This window comes from Oryzias latipes, chromosome 10, assembly GCF_002234675.1.
Source record: "Oryzias latipes chromosome 10, ASM223467v1".
In the NCBI taxonomy this organism is placed as follows: Eukaryota; Metazoa; Chordata; class Actinopteri; order Beloniformes; family Adrianichthyidae; genus Oryzias; species Oryzias latipes.
Genome location: NC_019868.2, coordinates 8903804 through 8924367, shown reverse-complemented (window position 1 = coordinate 8924367; position 20564 = coordinate 8903804). Strand labels below are relative to the sequence as shown.

The window sequence follows — 20564 nt, the reverse complement described above, 5'->3', positions numbered from 1 at the left end:
GAACACCCTGCTAGAAACTGAAAGCCAGAACGGTGCATTAAAGGAGGCATAATGGAAAGGGCAGGGGTGTCTGAATCCTGTCTCACTTCCCTAGATCAAGTAGAAACTTTAACTTAAAGCTACGTCCACACCGGGCATGTGATAGCATGCGTTAAGCCCACGGTGTTGACAATGAATTGTCACTACTCGATACTAGCCCGTGTCTGCCACCTACGGTTAGAAGAGGCTTGGTGGGAAGTGTCAAAGCGGTGCAAATCTGGCAAGTCTTTCTCAAGGCTTTTTTTTATATACAACTGTATTCCGATAAGTGAAAGGCTTGCTGTCATATAATTCCAGTCTGGCACATATTGCAATCATTCATTCCTCCTTCATTAACAATTCTCAAATGGTTGGCACTTCCATGAATTAAGTGGGGCGCCATCCGTATACGTCACTACTTAATCCAAGTCCCCGATTGGTCAAAGTTAGACCCGGTTAAACTTTCAAAGCATGTTCAATAGTGGGGCCTTTGTTCGTAGATACCGAAAAATTTAAATGCGGATACAAGCGTGTTTACATAGACCTTTCTTTGGCAGTGTTCACTTGAAATGCGTCTTGTCGAGGGCGGTGTGCACGTATCTTAACAGGGTTTTTGGTGCGTGCCCTCCTTTTAAACCAGGGCGGTTTTCCTGATCATTATGTTTATTTGCTGGGACTATTCTGCTCTTCGAAGGCAGTGGATAGCCATCATCTCTAGGAAAAAAATTATAGTCTGAAGTCAATAATCATATGTTTATTCCTATGTGACACAATTAGAACATTTTTTCCAACAAGTCTCATGTCACACTGCCTCGTCTTAGGGGACTAAGCCACATATGTCTATAGAATCTGCTGCCATAGGTCTGATTCTGATTCAGACTCCAGATACAGCGCATTCTAATATGCTAGTATTTATTAGAATGAGAGTATGACAGCAGATAATGCTGGTGCCCTTGTTCCTGTCTTTCAGGGTAATTATGGAATTCACCAATCCATACCCAGCACTTACAACGCATACCTTGCATTTTTTCACCGGGGATCGAGACAGCTTAGATGCAAGGGCAAAGGAAACTTCACTGAAAGTTTGGCATTAAACTGTCGGGAATGAAATATATTTTTCGTAACCTTTCAAATGAAGCATATAAGCAGGCGTGAAGGGCCCCATTGAAGCAAGAATTACATTTTAGAGAATAAACTGCTGGCAAATACAGATCCATTGCAGTGTACATCATTGTGAAATTGTCTCCTTGTTTCATAACTTTCATATCAAACTAAAAGGTTAGATTTAGCTTCGATCTGTGGTTCATTTTCCAAGTTCAGCTGAGGAATATTGAGGTACTTCTTCGGTTTCTTTTGTCGGCACAGGTCTCTGACCTTCACATCTGTACAGCAATCTCCAGAGGTAATGTTGTTTTCCATGTCTGCTGGGCTTTGGAGACATTATGCAAACTTGGAGAGCCAACCTGTCCACACCACCGCCGCATGTCAGCACTCGTCTATGATCACCCAGATGGCATGGCTGCGATGCAGGTATGTGCTGGCCTACTGGCAGCTGTCAGTGTCACACAAAGCCATCACTCCACAGCTCCTCCACTGTCACTCTTGACAGGGCTCTGCCTGCCATGAGCAGTCAGCCAGCTGCACAGGAATGTGTCCTTTAAGTTTAGCCTATCACAATAATGGACATGTGAATTCTTAGATTTTATATATATATATATATATATATATATATATATATATATATATATATATATATATATATATATATATATATATATATATATATACATATATATAGACACACAATTTTGAAAAAAATAAAGTAAAATAACAACAAAACTCAGAGGAAAATATTTTAGCCCAGTTACTTTTTCCTTAAAGCTAACATATTTTCCGTACTGTAGGCCACACTGATTATAAGTCACACCGAACTATAAGGTGCATTAAGAATCAGAGATAAGTGTGTCAGTCAGCCAGAATCATGAACTGCGTTCGCAGTACCACCAGAACATGTTTGTAACACGCTACAAGTTAGCCACGTTGGAAGTGTTGGCATATTCACAAAACCGGTAATTATCAACTTTGTTTGCAACACGTTAAAAAAACAGACTGATATCACAAAACAAACATTATTGTAACTCCGCCAATTCCAACCCTTGTTAGTAACACTTAAAAAATAAAACAGTCGGAGACGGCTACACCTTAGCTCCATAAGCGTGCTAACACATAACGTGGTTTGCTACTTGCAAAAAAAAAAACGAAAAAAAAAAAGCAGACATTTTGCCAGAGTGCCGTATTCCTCTCAAAATTGCATCAACATGAGTGAGAACAACTACAGTCAGGACCATAAATATTTGGACAGAGACACATTTTTTCTAATTTATTTTCTGTACATTACCACAGTGAATTTTAAATAAAACAACTCAGATGCCATTGACGTGCAAACTTTCAGCTTTTATTCCATGGGTTGAACAAAAAGATTGCATAAAAATGTGGAAAAACGAAAGAATTTATTAAACACAATCTCTTCATTTCATGGGCTCGTAAGTAATTGGACAAATGAAATAACTGAAAACAAAATGGTCATTACTAATATTTGGTTGAAAACCCTAAGGCGCTTCGGATCACACTGTCATTTTTTGGAAAAAATGAAGGCTTTTTAGTGCGCCTTATTGTGCGGCAAACACAGTAACACATTTAGCAAGTGTGAAGCTTTTTTGAGCATCGGACAGTTTGTTTATGTAAACAGCATTTCATCCGCAACAAGTAAAAGGCTGACAAGAAGGATGCATAAATAAAGGCTGCTGGCCCGTGGCTGTCAACATGCCAACTACTCTCTGAAGAGAACCACAGAGACATGGAGACCTCATTCTAGCTGGCCTTATTGAAAAGAAGAATGCCCATAAGCAATCACTGTCTCACATGGGCCTTATGGTGGAAAAACAACACACCACGTTTTAGCTGCGCAGAAAGAATTTAGAGAGGGCACCGCTTTTTCTTGACCTTTAAATGAGAAAGGAATAATACCCAACTCTTTAATTGTTTTAATATATGCTGCTACTATACATCACCTTTGAGATGTTTATCCATTTTATCTAGTTTTTCTAAACACAGTTGTGTGCGTTTCCTTTAGCTGTTGTGCGAATAAAGATATTGTTAGAAAAATGTCTATAATATGTGCTAAAAAGCAAAACTGCCGCACCTGCTCTGTCAAATCCTGTTTATCACAAATTCTACTCTCACAAAGAAGGGTATTCATGCTGTTGGTGTCTGCAAGCTGTTGCAATAGATTGAGGCAGCTGGGTGGGGATCCGATTCAATGTGAAAAACATTCTGAGGACGACTTTACACACACAATAAAAAAGGTTTTACTGAAACTTTTGAAGGTGATCGAAAAAGAACGGTTAAACTAACAGATAATTTTGTTAGATTAATTGTTCCAAAAAGTTTGGTCAGGTTTAATCATCGAGCGGCTAACAGGGCTATTAGTGGATACACAAGAGTATTAAAAAAAATGAATACAACTAAAATGCATTCTACTCATGGAGGGAAAACGCTTTCTGATTCCTGTATGTGAAGGAAAAATGAGACACTTGACACTTTGTGTGAACAGACCAAGGGATGCTGACCCCTCTGATCCCAGACCACCTAGTTCACCAAACCTCAAAGAAGAAAAATCCTTGAGATTTTATTCTTTTTCTGCTCAGCAGGCGGTTCAAGTTTAGTATTCAAAACGGAATTTAATATTCGTTCAGACATCTCTTTAGTGGATTTAGCTGCCCTTTCTGATGGTTTTACAAATGTGGAACAGCTGGTCAGTTCAAAACACCGCCAAAATCCCAAATAGAGCTAATTAACAGGAATGAAGTGACTGTGTAATGATTTCTGTCATTACCATTTCAAATACTTAGATTAACTGTATGGTGCTGCCGTTTCATGCTTCAAGCTTGAGTACACAGCTGAAAAAAAAGCAAATATAATGTTTTTTTATTTTCAAATCAGATTTCTAAAAGTGTCCCCTGCCTCTTCCTCCCATCCAGGCAAAAGCTAGATGAACTAAACTCTCATCAAATATGCATTTCATTGTTAATCATTCGCAAGTGAAGAGGATTAGGTTGCAATTTGTGAAATGACATAAAATCTATCCCCTTTCAAAAATAGACTCTTGAAATTGCATTAAACACTCCTACGATCCATCAAGCAGTCTTTCGAGCATTAAAATGGGTAAATCACTAAATCCCTAAAAAAGATGACACTGACCTGTGCATAATTCTGAAAATACAATAGGCATATGTTTGCCCCATCTGCTCAGCTAATGCATCTGCAAAGACGACGCATTTGCTTATGAGGTTCTGGTTTCTGATCAGCTCATCTGATGAGAGCAGGTATGTCAAGCTATCTATTTCAATGTTTCATTTAGCCTCTGAACCTTTTAATTCAAAATTCATGGAGAAAATGTTTGGACATGATTTATTAATGGTTAGAGGAATTAGACAGGTCTCTTTGTGTTGCACGCTAGTATATTTTCCCCAACCTTCGCAGAAAACCGTGCTGAAGCTCAGTATGAAATATTGATATGAGAATCTCCTCAAATACCTAACTCTGCAAATATGTGAAGCGCATGAGGAATTTTAGATCAGAAAGAGAAACAAGAGCCAAGCTTCTTAAGCCAAAGCTGTCAAGCCCCAAAAAAAAAGTGGAGGCAAGAAAAAACCCTAAATATCAAAGTGTGTCTGAACCAAAAATCCGAAACTCTAATATGAATACGGACCTGCTTTTGCTTCATCTTCCAATTCTCACAGTATTCCCGTCTTCATCTGATTCAATTTTACCAAGAAACAAGTTAGAACAAAAAAAAACGTTCAAGATTCAGTCCAAGCAGGTTAGCGCCTTGATGAAGAAAAAGCAGCCAAGACTTTGAACGTCTTGGGTTTGAAAGCTTTTATTTTGTAACGTCCAAGGTCAATGTCACTGCGACAGTCCAGCAATCCAGGTATTGGACAATCCCCACTATCTCCAAGGCTGCAGGCAATGTTGCCTGTGTCATCCTCATGTTTTATTCATACTGAAAGTCATATTACGGTATTCAAAAAAGCCAAGATCAAAATCTTCTCTGGCAGAAATATTTAATATTATTCCTATTTTTCTATCTGTCTCAATCTGGTTATGTGGAATGAGAGAGAGGCCTCCATTAGCCCAGCTGTGTTGGGTTTTTAAAAGTAAAGCTTTCAGAGAGGTAAGGAACAACAAAACGGAGGAACTTTAGCATGGATCAATTATTTCAGAGAGTTTTGGCGTACTGGAATCTGTCGCGTTAAATTTCCCAATGTGGCTGAGCTACAAAGGGCTCCTTGGCTGGCGCTGACATTTAGAAACTCATGAAATGTGGAAATCCCTGTCTGTTTGTCTGAAATATAAATAAATAATGGACAAAAGAGCCGTCTGATTGCTTGCAAAGCCCTTCCAGGCTTGACATTCCTTCTCAATGTCATTGGCAAAACTAGAAGCAGGCATTCAGCTCTGTCACCCTAATTTTTCCATGTGTGAACAACTACAACTTACAGAGATCAATACCAGACTTACTGGCATTGCTGGAGGACAATGGAGTCACTGCAGCAGTTTAGAACAATAAATCTAACACGCTGCCTGGAAACCGACTGAGATTTCTCTTGTGTTGCTTGAAAAAAACAACATGAAAAGCTAATGATGACACCAGAATCAGGGTGGGTATTTAATCAGCAGAGAGTCCCTCTTCCCCGCCTTTTCATAATCAAGCTTTAAAAACAGAATTTTTACAATGAACATGCTTTTTTTGGTTTGAATTTGATCAGCTTTGAGAGGCCTGTAAAACCAGGATCCTCCCCATTCCCTATCTGACTACACCGAGTTCAATTCTGGCAGAAGCCAAATGCCATAAAAACTCTCCTCTGCAGACATGTTGCCATCCCACCCCCACCTGTCTACCCATCTCCATCTCCGTGGTGGCACAGGGACAAATGACATACCTTTGTTCATGTCAATCAGCTGCTTCTTCTTCTGCTGGCGCTCCTGCTTCTCGCGCTCTGCTTTCTCTTTTGCCAGCTTGGCTCTCTTGATCTTCTCCTCCACCTCCCTTTTCTTGTGGTTCTCCTTCACAGCTTCCTGATGAGGCACACAAGACCCGATAAAATCAGAATATGGCACCTGTCACCTTGCCCCTCCTTTGTCATTGTTGCTATCACATCACAGATAAGCTATTAAATCAAAATATTTATAACCTAGTTTTTCTTTAAAGCTTTCTAGACTGTTTTTAAATCACACAAAGATTTGGTATGTATATGTGCCCTACTCAGAAGGGTTAGATGCGTATACAGTATTTCCATTGACATCATGGGGTAGCAATTATATGTGAAAAGTGCAACAGCAGTGTGCCTGTCTCAGAGGATGGAGAAAGCGGTATCGTGCCTCTCCGCCTTCGTGACCAGCTGAAATGTCAGGAAGGAGTCAGGGAAAGAGAAAGATTCAACAGCAGGTATTCAGGCTTCTACAAATGTGCCAGTTTGTTCTCCTGCCAACAGAGAATAAGACGCAACAGTGTGACCTTTGGAGACAACAAAATGTTCTCACATCCCAGGCCTGTAGTGGAGCCCTGGAAAGAGTCCATCACAGGTTAGCTCCAAATGTGTAAGAGGTCATGCCGCATGTTCTTACATGGGTGTGACTGCGTGTGCCGTGTGTTGGCGTCTATTAGCATCTTGCGCGTGTATTTGTGCGTCAGTAAGTGAAGGCACAGCCCCGTGTGTGCACTGATATGAAAAGTGGTGACAGAAGGCTGTCCCTCCTAACAAATGCCCCTGCGGTCCTGATGAATGTGCCGTGTTGGCAGCTAAAACAGATGGATTATGGGGATTGTGGAGGAAGGAAGAAGGAAAGAGCAGCTCATCATGCCTGTCAATAGCAGAGCCTTTCTCCATGAGCAAGGACATGCCTAATTGTCACCGTCTTCATGTCGTGCGGCAAAAGCAGCGGAGGTGGAAAGGAGGGAGAGGTCAACTAAAAACGGTGAAATACTCCGAAAAATGTATGTAAAATATAAAAATCCATTTTGAGGGTGAAAAAGAGAGTAAATGGAGATTGGTTTCCCGGGCAGCTTCAAGTGAGTGAACACTTACAAAGCGACCTGCATTTCACCACATCAAACCTGTGTAAATGATACCGCTGCCTCTGCAAGAAGTATTGATTACAAGCACTTTGAAATAGACGGGATGAGAGCGGTGCCATGCGTTCGGCTGTGAAACGGTTAACCAGCGGATTTTGTTTAAGTGATGGGCGGCTCTGACAGCATGGAATTTTCTGTTCTCGTCCGCTGACACCGTTCAGTTCATTCCAGTGCACGACTGCCGCATAAATTGAAAGATAAATTATGGAGATTACACATAAAAATCCTGTCGGCAAAACACACTTTAAACAAACAACTGATTTTGACTGTAAACATGAATATACAACTTAATTATAATACTCTGATCAAACAGCATAATTAATAATCGAAGCAGCAAGTATACATTGGAAGCTGTATTATTCTTTGTCCATTAGTCATTCTTTTTGAGAGCTCAGAACTAAAAAGTATAATAAATAAATGAAAACAGAATAAAACAATAAAAGTATAAACAGAATAAAACAATCCCCGTGTGATCTGCCACTAGGGGGAGCAAAGAAAAAGCAGAACAGGTGAAACAGCATATCTCTGCATGTGCCAAAGTGAAACCTTACAGCTCTGCGTCTGGGTAAGATGCAGTTAAGTTCCCCGCGAGCCCCACCGCTGTTATGTTGGTATGAGAATGATCATTAGCGTTTCATCGCTGCCATTAACTGAAGGAGCGCAAAGACAACTGAGTGGGTGGATTCAGGAACTGAGTGAGCGAACCTTACAACCGTGCAGGTACAATTCTAACTGAGCACGCAGACTGCGCGCAGTGTCAAGTGGGCGTTTTTGTCACTTGGGGCGGTAACTTTTCTGGTTGATCTGATTGGCCGAAATTTGCATGTCAAATCCGGCGAGGCAGCGGGGTGGGAAATTCATTTCTTAGAGTGTGCGTGTGTGAGTGTGTGTGTGTGTGTGTGTGTGTGTGGGGGGGGGGGGCAGCTAACAGGCCGCTCCTTTTATCATAGTTTTTATATAGAGTACTTTCACAACCATAAGGCGAACATGAAAGTCTTAAATTTTCTCCAGAATGTACGGAGCGGTGTGTACAAGATGTGTTGTTGTGTGACTTCGGTAAAGAGGACCTAGGAGAGAACAGCATGAGAACAGTGCGAGGTGAGGACGTGAAAGAAGCTGGTAACAGTGGCATTCTGTTACGGCATTTTCTTGGGTCACCAACAGAGCAAACTTGATAGTATACCTCTGTAGCTTTTGACCAGGTCCAACTCTGCATGACTCTGTAGTGAACTCACATTTAGACAGGTACTTTAAATAGAATAATGCTGACACAAAAAAATACACTCAAAATGTCTCAGCAGTCACTGGTCCTCATTCCATCTCTTCTTTGTTCAGGACTAAACTGTATGAGGGAGCTGCACGCTAATGTACTAAGTCGACGAGAAGCCCTTTGTTTAAAACTCAACTGGGTCTTGTCTTTGTGGTGTGCATGCACTCTCTCTAGATGTGTGGCCTTCCTTGGAGCATGGCTTCCTTCCACAGCTCAAAAGCATGGCTTAACATGCAGTCAAAACCACTCCTTAAATATCAATGTCAATGTATCCATTCCATGGTTGAATGTAACCTTGCTATGGACTGGTTTAGGCCCTCGCCTTTCCCCTATGAAAGCTGGATAGGCTTCAGTACCCCCCATGGCTCCACAAAGCTCAAGGCCAGTATTGATTTTGGAAGGATGGCAAACCATCATAGTCTTGAATCTCTCACATTGTCTTCAAGCCATCCTACCTGTGCTGTCCTTTTGTTTAAATTATTCTTGATCTGTCCATTTTTACAAATATGTCAGTATCAACTCTGCCCCCTACTGCTCTGTCAAACCATCACATCAAAGTGGACCAAAATTTCTCAGACGTTTTTCATCAATTTAGCTTAATGCATGACATGAACAATTAAGTAAGCTCTAATGGCAATGTGTAATCCAATTTATCTAATTAAAGAATTGGTAAACGTAAAGTGTTTTAGATTTAAATCTAAGACTAAACTGCGTGTGTATGTTTTATAAAATATAAATGGTAAGTTGCATTGCCAGTGAGACTGCTGAAGTGTGAGATATTTTTAGGCTCAGAGAGGAGATGAAGCGGGCGGATGCTACACTCATGGCATGCAGTGTGACTAAGCTGAAGATTATGAGTTCTGCTGCATCCATACCTTACTGGAAACTTGAATTTTGTGTAACCCACGGGTTTAATCTCATAAGACGGACCAGGGCGATGTTTCCCTTTCTAGGTGCGTTCTTTCAATTATTCATGAAATGTTTTACTGTTCTTCCTTGACCTTACACATGACACTTCTCACCACTCAGCTCTGCTCTCGTGCACTGGAGTGTCCTGGTCCAATGAGAGAGCAATATATATTCCTACTGCTTAGCAGCACCAGTGATTTCACACAAGGAGCGTTATTGCTATGTCTCAACAACTTGGCTTTAAGCTGCAAATGTGTTTATAAGCCACCTGTAGCACTGATTGATAGAATGTAAGGAAAATAGCTTCAGGAAGTCAAAGGTTACACACTGAGATAACTCGGCTGTACGCAAGAATACACAACTTGATGCTAATCTGACAACTCAAGTGTAATGATAAATCTTTTTAAAAAGAACTTCACTGAGAAAAAAATGCCAAAAGTGTGCAAAGCAGTAGTCAAAGCAAAAGGTGGCTACTTTCAAAGAACCTACAATATGTCAAACTTTCCATTGTTTCACACGTTTTTGTTATGTATATAATTCCACATGTGTTAATTCACAGTTTTGATGCCTTCAGTGTGAATGTTAACAGTAGAACAGGGGTGGGATTATATAAGATCGGTTCCTTTCACTCCCTTTCAAGCAATCTTTGATTCAATATCTACTTATCTTAAGTTTGATATGTCTTTGAATGAATGTATTAATGCTTATTGTATTGTTTTGTGCATTATTCCTTTGATTGTTTGAAATAAACAATTTCAAATCAAATAAAAAAAATGATTTTTTTAAGCCATTCAGAATAAACTATATCTGTAGATATGATAATATATTACCTTTCGCACACCAAAGAACAATTTTTTAAAATGAAATATTAGGTATTTTCACAGTTCATTTTCCTACGCTGAAGTAAGAAGACTCGATCTACTGCCTTTTGCTTCATATGGATGTCGGACATTTCATGACGTCAACCTAGAGCCGACCTCAGCAGCCTGTCTGCATTTCGCCCACAAAAAACAAACAACCTCAGAAGTTTTGCAAAGATGGATGTTTTGCATATAGCTCCAAGGAGAAAGTGGGTGTTCGCCTGGGGGCAGTGCTACTAGGGCAGACTCTTCCTGGAAGGGGCTGTTCCTCACTGGTCTACGTCACAATGTGAGAACCTGCTCCTTTTCGTGGGTTGGGAGGGGCTGCTGCTCAGAATGCAGGTTTTCAGAGGAATACTCAGAGATGTGTGAATGGAGCAAAATAGCGCTTTGAAATTCTTTTTTGAGAGGAATGAACATTACAATACACTCAAAAGCTCAAAAAAGTTAATTTCACGTGATATAGGCCCTTTAATATCAAATGGCTACAGAAGAGGATGGATCCACACCCAAGGATGGATGGATGGATGGATGGATGGATGGATGGATGGATGGATGGATGGATGGATGGATGGATGGATGGATGGATGGATGGATGGATGGATGGATGGATGGATAGATGGATAGATAGATAGATAGATAGATAGATAGATAGATAGATAGATAGATAGATAGATAGATAGATAGATAGATAGATAGATAGATAGATTTGCTTTATTGTCATTGTCTGTTGTACAATGAAATGAAAAGGAACAGACACACCAGTGTAATCCCAATGCTAATCAATCTTGCTACTTTGTTGACTCAGTATGAGTCTTTTGGTGGTATTGGAAAATCACTTAATTAACAAGGAGGACTGTTGGCTCATTTCAGCACATCTGCTGAGCTTTGATAACTCGTTAGTGGGAAAAAAGGCCTCAAAATCCTCATCAATATGCTCCTGGTCAGGATTACAAACACTTTGTGACTAAATTTTCACTCGTACTCTGTTACAGAATACGGTTGAAGCATTAAATTAACAAATTGTTGGGGTTTTTAAGTAATGACTCTATGCACTGAAATCATATAATATTTCCCTGGCCAGAAGGGAAAAACTAACAGGGAGAGAAAAAGGACATGGGTGATGGAGAGACACAGAATGGAGCAGAAGGAAAATAAGAGTTAATGGATTCTCTTATCAGTTACATTCAGTTCTGTGAGTACTGCCGTCAATGGATTTCCTTAAATGTCTTATGTCGGCTGGGTGCATTAAGCTTGAGCTTTTTATGAGCTTTTTAGTAAAAGCAATTTATCGGTGACTATATTGCTATGGGATTATTTAATGCTACAGATGCCTCGTGCTGTAAATGCATTACACAGGGCACTGCAACAGAGACAGAAGTTAATGAGGATGTTTTGTCTGTGTCAAACAGCTCAATGTTTTACTAATGACAAAATAAAAATAAAAGTCTGAAGAAGACAAAGCCGAGCCAAGAAAGTGAATTACAGAGGCTAAATTTGGCTAAACTGTCACCTGACCACAAGTCAGTGCAGTCATTTGATTTGCAGTTTAGTGATATCTGCGATAACTGATGTAGGTCGATTGTGTCAAAGATAAAAACGCATCAAACCTGTCCACAAAGTTCCCATCACTTTCAGAAAAAGCTATATACAAGTTTTTTTCCCATTGTGTCGCAAAGGAGCTAGCCCATTTGCTTCACTGGGTACGACAACAAAAGCAACATTCAAATAGAAAGTGCCAATGATTCCTTGTGCTCTGCAATCAGAAGGGATTAGCCTTTCTGTCAGCAAACCTAAGATCCAAAAACTATAAATAATATCTGAGGAATATGGTGATTAAAGGATTGTTTTTGGATGGATATATTAGCAACACTATATTCCCCCTTACTTCCCTCCCCTTAACCAAAGCAGGAAAGTTTAAATAGGTAATAAAATATTCATATGCAGCTATTTGCTTGAGAGAATAATTTATTTTCTTGGGTGGATGCCTCTTTTAGAGATACGCCATTCTGGCATCCCGGAGGGAATGTTGTGTTGTGTGCATGTGCACTTTGATCAGTGGGAATGCAGAGTTGGTTTCATTCGGGGATCACAGTAAAGAGAGAAAGATTTAGACAGGGGGACCCTTGCTATTTACATTAATGTGGTGTAAAGAGTGAGACTCTGTTGCCTGGGCCCTGTGTCATCATCTTAACACTGCAAGGTTTTGGGGTAGTGCCAGCAGAGGTTGAAAGGAAGTAAAGGAGCAAAAGACACAGAGAAAGGCTTTAGAAACTGTTCAGCAATAAATCAACCCCCAGCAAGATATGATGTTTACCTTGGCATTTATTTTGCCTGTTTAATTTCTAATTGAATATTCCCTTTATAAATGCTTTATAAAGTAAAACTCACAGAAGGCGACCTCTTTAAAGCAAAAAGAGGCAACGTTGTTTGGTTAATTTTTTGAAATCCCCTTCAAGAACATTTATTTTTTATGTGAAACTGCCTCTGAATTCTCATTTTATCTCAGCTTGGCATACAGAAAACATTTTTACCAAAAGAAAAATACATTTCCTGTTATCCTTAGATGCAGATTCAAAAATGTCACAGCATAGAACTCTGCATTCAAATCCCTCAAAAGAATTATCTCAAGCAAAAAGAGACAGGACAAGCATAAAACTGACTAAACTGTGCTAAATGGCTTCGACAGGTTGTCCAAGGCCTATTTATCTACACTCTGTTACAGCTCAAAGTCATTTTTCTTGAGATAAACTTGAATTCACAACTTTTTGTACTGTGCAAACTCTTGTGTCAGGTTTTTAAATTGTACATTTATTTAAAAAAAAATTAAGTAATGTTTTCAACATACATGACTGGTTAATAGAGGAATAGCTGCTTTCATTCTTTAATTCTGAAAATTAATTTATTCATTTTACTACATTTAAACTTATTCTTTGGAGCACCACAGGGGTGTAGTGGTTAGCAATCTCGCCTCACAGTGAGAAGGCCTTTGTTCAAATCCCAGCTGGGACCTTTCTTTGTCGAGTTTTCACGTTCTCCTTGTGCATGCGTGGGCTTTTAGTGGGAACTCCAGCTTCTTTCCACAGTCCAAAAGCAGGCTTAATGGGTTGATAGGCATGCATGTGAGTGTGTGTGATTGTGTGGCCCTGCAACAGACAAGCGACCTGTTCAGGTTGTACCCCACCCTTATCTGACAGCTTGGTTGGCTCCAGCGACCTCATGGGTTCACAAGATGGTTAGAAGGATTTACATTGCATTAGTTAAAATGTAGTACCTAAATTGTGTTATGTCATAAATGTATTTGATATATATATATATATATATATATATATATATATATATATATATATATATATATATATATATATATATATATATATATATATATATATATATATATATATATATATACATAAAATTAAGGAAAAAAACTACGTAGGAAAACCATTTCAATTATACCGAGCTAAAAAAGGAAGCAAAAAGAATATATATAAGAGTCATTTATACATAGACTAAAATACTGTAAATAGTGACAATAAATTCAATTGGCTTTTGCAATCAGAGAAATTTCAGGTGCAGTAATCTCATCTCTTGTTTTGGCTCAGTTTTTATTTGAATCTTTGAATGTGGCCTTTTATTTTTTTCATTAAGCTATTTCTGAGAAACCCACCAATGTAATCACCCAATGTTGTTACGATCTATCAAAATATACTGACAGAAATGTGTTTATGAGTAAGTGAAAAACCTTGTACCATCACCTTATTTGTAAGAGTATCAAGTGTAAAACATGCCTGTGTAAAAGGTGGTGCCCTCTGGAGTGCATTGTACATCTGCTTTGAAAATTAAAGCAACAACATGAATCAACCAGATGCATAAACAATAAATTCCCACTCACCATAAAGAGCATTCGGAAGTTGGCCAGCTCTCCGAAGAAATCTTCCACACTGACGGAGTGGGGGTCGAAGGCAAAGTAACTGCCAATGCTCTCGTAGAGCTTCTGCATGTTCTTGTGCATGGTGGACAGTTTTTCATACTGCTCCCGAGCATGCTTACTGAAGCCGTGAGAGGAATGCAGTCAAGGAAAAAAAAAAAAGATCAAGTGAAGCTCCAAACACAAATGGCAGACATCCAGGAATCATTTACCAAGAAATACAGCAAGACTTTTCACATTAATATGGATGCGCAAAAAGAAAGTCATCAACGTTGTTTAAAGGGCCTATAAACATCAACACCAACAAAATTGACCATATGCCTGAAAAAGGTTCAAGAAAATATAATGTGACATTGAAATAACCTATGTATCCTAGTATGGAGTCAATAGTACAGAGAGCTAATAGTTTCGGTTTTGGAGCAATGGAAAGGTGTTTTGTAGTCATCAGCATGACACAGTTGGTTGCTGCAAAAGCTGATTACAGTCATTGTTCTATTGTTTCACACAACAACGTTGGGGTCAGGTTGTTTTGAACCTTGGAGCTCACACGCACTCTGTAATTTACTGAACAGGCGGAGCACTTTTCTCCTGGTCAATGACTATTGACAGCAGACATCAGTTAAGCATTATCACAGCAGCCATTGACCTTATAGAAACTGCGCTTGGTACTACAGAGCTCACACTGTGGGTGGGAAGAGCACGATTCCATTAGAATATACATATCACCATGTAAAGGCACACTTGAACATGTTTGCCAAGTGACAGAAGAAGAAGAAAAAAAGAGGTGCAGCACGTATACCAGCGAAGTGCAGATACAAACCAAGCTCATAGTTAAAACAGGAACATGGGCAGTGGAAGATACCAGCTGTTGTGAGAGACGACTTGCCTTTATTCTTAGGGCATGCTCAATCTGCATCAAACCAGAGAGCAAGTGTTCACATAGTTCAACTTCTCCTTAGCAAACACCTACATAACCCTAATGATTCAAGGCATGGATACCACACATTTTGGAAGAAAACATACAGGAGGTATCAGTACACGTATTTTTGGTGGGATGGAAAGAAAGGTTCAAAGGCATGACATTTTTTTCCCAAAACCTGTCCAATAGTTGACACTGAAGATCAGAAAAGAGAAGAATAGTGACATGGGACTGGCATAATAGCTTTAGAGAATTGTGGCTAAGCACGTTTAGCAGTCACATCAGATATTTACTGTAACTGAGCCCACTAAACCACGTTCTGGTTAAGATGTGTAAACCATTTACAGCACTGTTTGTTTAATTGTGCCTAAATACTACTCACTTTGAGATGCAATCGACTTAGGCATAGTGGTGTGAATGCTACCTTCAAATGATAAATGGCATCTCCTTACATGTTTCCAGCTCAGTGGCCTTGTGGTTAGAATGTATGCCCTGTGACTGGAAGGTCGTGAGTTTAAATCCACAACAAAGACCCTAAAAATGGGAACCAGTACCTCCCTGCTTGACACTAAGGGGTTGGATAGGGGGGTTAAACCACCAAATGGTTCCCGAGCGCGGCTGTGTCTGCAGCTCACCGCTCCCCCAGGGGATGGGTCAAATGCGGAGAACAACTTTCACACACCTAGTTGTGTGACAGATAGTGGGACTTTTAACTTTAACTTTACATCACGTTTTCTTAGAAGCCTCAAAGCACTTTAGAGTCACAGTCCCATTCACCCACTGATGGCGGCTACACTGTCGAACAATAGCGTCAACCTGTAACCACCAGGAGCAATGCGGGGTACAGTGTCTTGCCCAAGGACATTTTGACACCCGGACGAGCAGGGCGGAAACCAAACCTGCAGTCTTCCGATCAGAGGTCCACCTCTCTGCACCACGGACGCCCAATGTGTATTCAATACATGTTGAATACATCCTTTAATGGAACAGAATATATTTTCTGAAGATTTAAGAAAAAATAAGAGTAAATATGCATATTATTTCGAATGAGTCAGGAAACCTGTCAGGAAAACAATGCTATTATCCCAACTTATCCCAATGCGCACAAGCCTTGCAGCTTGAACTAGTGTCAGATTTTTCTAATTCTTGACATAAATCAAACCAATATTCACCGCAGACATCCCACCATTCAAATCTATCTGTTGTCCCACAAGCCCCAACTATTATTTCTACCAGTTCATCCAACTCCAGCAGATGTTTTGAAAACTGGAGAATTGTTGAGACTGATGTAAGGTTACTGCTGCTGCCAGCCTATCCCACATTGGAATTGGAAGTTGAAGCACAGTGTGCAGCAACAGCCCCTCCAGGAGGTGTTCACTCTTCTGTTAAACAACTTTAAGCTTCATGTTTGTTTTTCAAAATGACAACTCAATTCAGTAAAATTAAATGGGCCATGAGGACAGAAAACATACACATTTGTAACTAAAAAAGTCTCACATATCATATCCTTAAAAAAATTAATCTAAAGTGTTTCAGTTCCTTTTGTCAAACCTCATATGATGGCCCTTTCTATTTTTTTTATTTGGTTAAGAACTTTAAATCTTGTTTTTATATTGAATGGGCAATGTGAGCTCTCTGACCACCTACAGATGAATTTATATTTTCCATCTTGAGAAACAATTATTTAGATGTAAACCTTTTTTCTAGAATATTGTGTAAATTAGCTTTTCTCTTCCCTCATTTATGCAGACATCCATGGTGAGGCACATAGATTATTCTCTGTCCCTAAGGAGGCTATTAATTCACAAATGAGGTTATAATTCACAAACGTGTGATGTTTCTGCACACAAATACACTTTTCTACATCAGTGGGTTTTTTTTTCAAAAGGTTCTGAGTGTTCTTTTGTCAGAGTGGGGGAAGCAGAAGAGCTTGGTTGGACGAGACTTGATGTGGGACAGTGTGCACAGAGGACAGAAGATGGACTCTCCCTTTGTCTTTCGCCTCCTTGTTTCTACATCATTGACTCCCTGAATCGGATTTACTCCCTCTGATTCTGTCCGGCTGCTGTTCTCTATTGCTTTGAAGGGCTCTTTCTTCTAAGTGAAAACTTAAAGGTCCCAGCAGACGTGGAGGTAAACCTTTGCCAAAGGAACAGAAAAACCCAAACCGTGCTTGAAAATATGAAAATGTCTCCTGCAGCTTCTGAAATAAATACGCTTGAAAACAAATCTAGATTTTAAATCTGTGTCTTCCCACTACCCTGTAAAGTCACTCTCCTACTTCCCACTTTGATCTGATATAAAATGTCGATTTCATTAAAAAGTTAAAGAAATTCGGCAGAACCCTCTTTCTCTATAAAAAAAAGTCATCCAAGTAATATTTTAAAGCCAAGTCTTGGATTCCTTTTCAATTTCTCATTTCAACAAAGCCTAATTAGTCATGATGCAAATAAGACTCCAAAGTATGAAATTGCTTTAGAATTATGGAAATTTAACCTACAAACCTAAAAGCAAGTATCATCAGCAAGATTATTCCAGAGAGCAGGCAAAACTGTGTGTTAACTCAGGCACAAAAACATGTTGATTTATTCCAGTACGGGCTCCACCATCGCTAATAACATTTACATATAGTGTTGACTCTGCAGTGCTGATCCGGCCTTTAGAAATGATGATCTTACAGCACTTGCAGAAAGGAAGCGACATCACACAGAGGCAGTGCCAACTTCCGGTGCTTGTTGTGGCTTTTGCTTTCTGAACTTCAATCTCTTTTTCTCACCCACTGAAAAACCCACAGATGCACTGTGGTATATGTTTCCCGCTGGGGAACAGACTGAAACCGGCCGGGCTTTTGCTCCTTGTATTTCCACATCAAAGACGTGTCATATTGATGGAGCCTGACGGACACTATCCTGCAGCACGACCTGTGTGGCAGAGCCTTCATCCAATATGCATACCAAAGTAGAAGGAAAAGGTGGAATATTCTTACAGACATATTTTCCACAAAAAAAAGAAAAGAAGGGTCCGTCTATCATTCTTCAGCTGTCTTTCAGTCTGGTTTTCTGCTTCTCAATGACTGAAGCTTGTTTCTTTTACTTTTGTTTTGTTCTCCAGTAACGTTTCCTTCTACATGGCTACTTTTTATTTCGTCCATAAAATGTCTTCACGCTTTACTTCAGAAAAAGTTTTTAGAAATTGTTTTTTTTTCCTGCCTGGTCTTCATATCACCTGAGATTTTATTAGAGCAGGAAGTGGAAGCAATGACTCTCGGTGTAACAGATCAGGCAGACTGTGGTCACCCCCAGCCCTTATTGGCAGTCTGTTCTTTTCTCATCTGCTTGTCTTCACAGTGGGGCTGACACTCCCTGTGCACTAAACCTTACCAACACAGAGCAAGACCAAAGCCTCGGAGCTGAGCGTTGGAAACCTTGATGCTACTAAAGACATTTTTGAAGGGCATAACTTTTTTTCATAGAAAAAAAAAACACACTGTGAAAAGCAGTCACTTTTTTTGATTTACTTTCTGCCAGTGAGTGATGAGGTTTCCTTAACTATCTGACAAAGACTGTACTCAAGAGCTGGTTTAGACAATTTGAGATGAGTAGACATGTCAGTGAAAATCTCTGCTGCAGCTTCTGAAATAAATACACTTGAAAAAAATCTAGATTTTAAATCTTTGTCTTCCCTCTACCCTGATTACTGTGTTTAATCAGTCACATTTTTTCAGTTTGACATGCTAGAAAGGCTAGATTTAAGATGAGATTAAGGGGACTCATTTCTAACATGGAAAAATGACATGAAAATTACATCCAAGTCAGATTTACAGACTTTTTTTTAAATACACTTCAATCAGTGTTTCAAATGAGAAAAAAAAAAAAAAAAGAATACATTTATTGTTAAAAAAAAATGAAAACAGACTTTACAATGGCCACCATTGAAGATGGCAATCATTTACCTGGTTTATTTACTTGTGTGCATGAGAGAGTTATTAAAATACTGCTTAAAACCCTACAGTGGGTGTCCAAAAAGCTTCCCTAATAAATCTCCTGTAACCTAGTTCCATTAATGTTTATTTAATGCTACTCCTATGTGTAGCATGGCTCGCCTCTCCATCCGGGGCCCATCACTAAGCCTGCTTTGCTCCAGACCCCACCATTCCGGCTCTGTTTATCCCCATACCAACTGCCAGAAGCCCCTGCAGGCCAAATTACACCAAAGCTGCCCACTGACTGGACATAACCCACTATGTTGACACAGAGAGAGAGGAGGACAGAGTACAGAGTCACAGAATGGAAAAAGCCCTGCATGGTTGATAAGAAAAGTTATATTGCCCTTTTTAAGTCAATACAGGCATTATTATTATTTTTTCTTTTTTTTTACTTGTCCTGTCCAACAGCTGAGCAAACAGATGAGAGCTGAAACCCTCTTGTGTTGGAAAGTTTTGACTGTTACAACATGGGGTTATGAATCTTCTGACACAAAAGGTGTATATTTATATAAACCCCTTTTGTAATGTAGGCTAAACTTTATTTAATTCGATTATATTTGTGTCCGTTTTTTTGGGACCGGATGGAAAAGAACCCCAACCCCAGCCTCAAAACCACGGCAGATGGACAAGAAGCAGCGACACCCAGGAACCCCCCTAAGTCGTGAATTTAGTAATGGGAGACCAGACAGACGGAATACTTTCAAAGTTACTGGAACTCTTGGCTGACATTTTTTCCAAGCAGCAGATTCCTGTATTGACGAACATTCATATTTTTCTTATTTTCCAGTTTAGTAAAAGTTTTTGCAATACAAAGAGTTAAAAGTGTTAATTGTAGATACTAATCCTCCATCTGTATCGATGGCACTCATGTCACCAAGCACCCAAAGTGACGGTGAAGCCGTGATTAAAACATTAAGCCAGACTGATAGATCGGCACATACCTGCTGCCAGAGAGCCTGGACAGGTGTGCAGAACCACAGTACATGCAGGTAACCGTCGGTTAGATTACTGTCACAGTGCTCACACATGTCTGAGTTACTGAGACCCATCTTGAACATCCTCTGTCCAGTGTAGTAAATTCTGTGGAGATTTTTTGAATTGGACTGGTTGCAAGTTTGGACTTCTTTCAGTTTAAAGGTGTTTAGACAAAATTATGACCAGAAGCTTTCATCTGTGCTGCTGCTCAAGTCTGCATCTCATTTTGTTATCAGAATGAAATGTTATTATCTAGGTTGGATAAGAGTTTGTATATTTTGGAGAAAGTTTTATTCCTTGAAAAATGTATCAAAGAGGTGTAACTAGTTCTGTTAGTTTAAGATTATTTTTGTTGTATTTAAACATTTTAGTAGTTATAGATTTAAGTTGTTATTAAATGATTTATTTATTTATTGTTAAAGACATTATTTCTAAGAGACAAAACTTCTACATATAAAAAAAGAACTGCTAACATATTTTTTGACAAAATTGTATATCT

At 39.4% G+C, this 20564-nt stretch overlaps 1 protein-coding gene across 8 annotated transcripts in view; it reads right to left on the bottom strand.

Moving 5' to 3' along the window:
• diaph2 (diaphanous related formin 2) overlaps window positions 1-20564 on the bottom strand; it is a 426600-nt gene that overhangs the window by 66784 nt on the left and 339252 nt on the right. For all 8 annotated transcript variants that reach the window (XM_023958996.1, XM_023958998.1, XM_023959002.1 and 5 more), the window contains 2 exons: window positions 14151-14315; window positions 6024-6159 (listed from right to left, as the gene is read on the bottom strand). In XM_023958996.1, the coding sequence (XP_023814764.1) occupies window positions 6024-6159; window positions 14151-14315 (301 nt within the window). The remainder of the gene's footprint in view (window positions 1-6023; window positions 6160-14150; window positions 14316-20564) is intronic.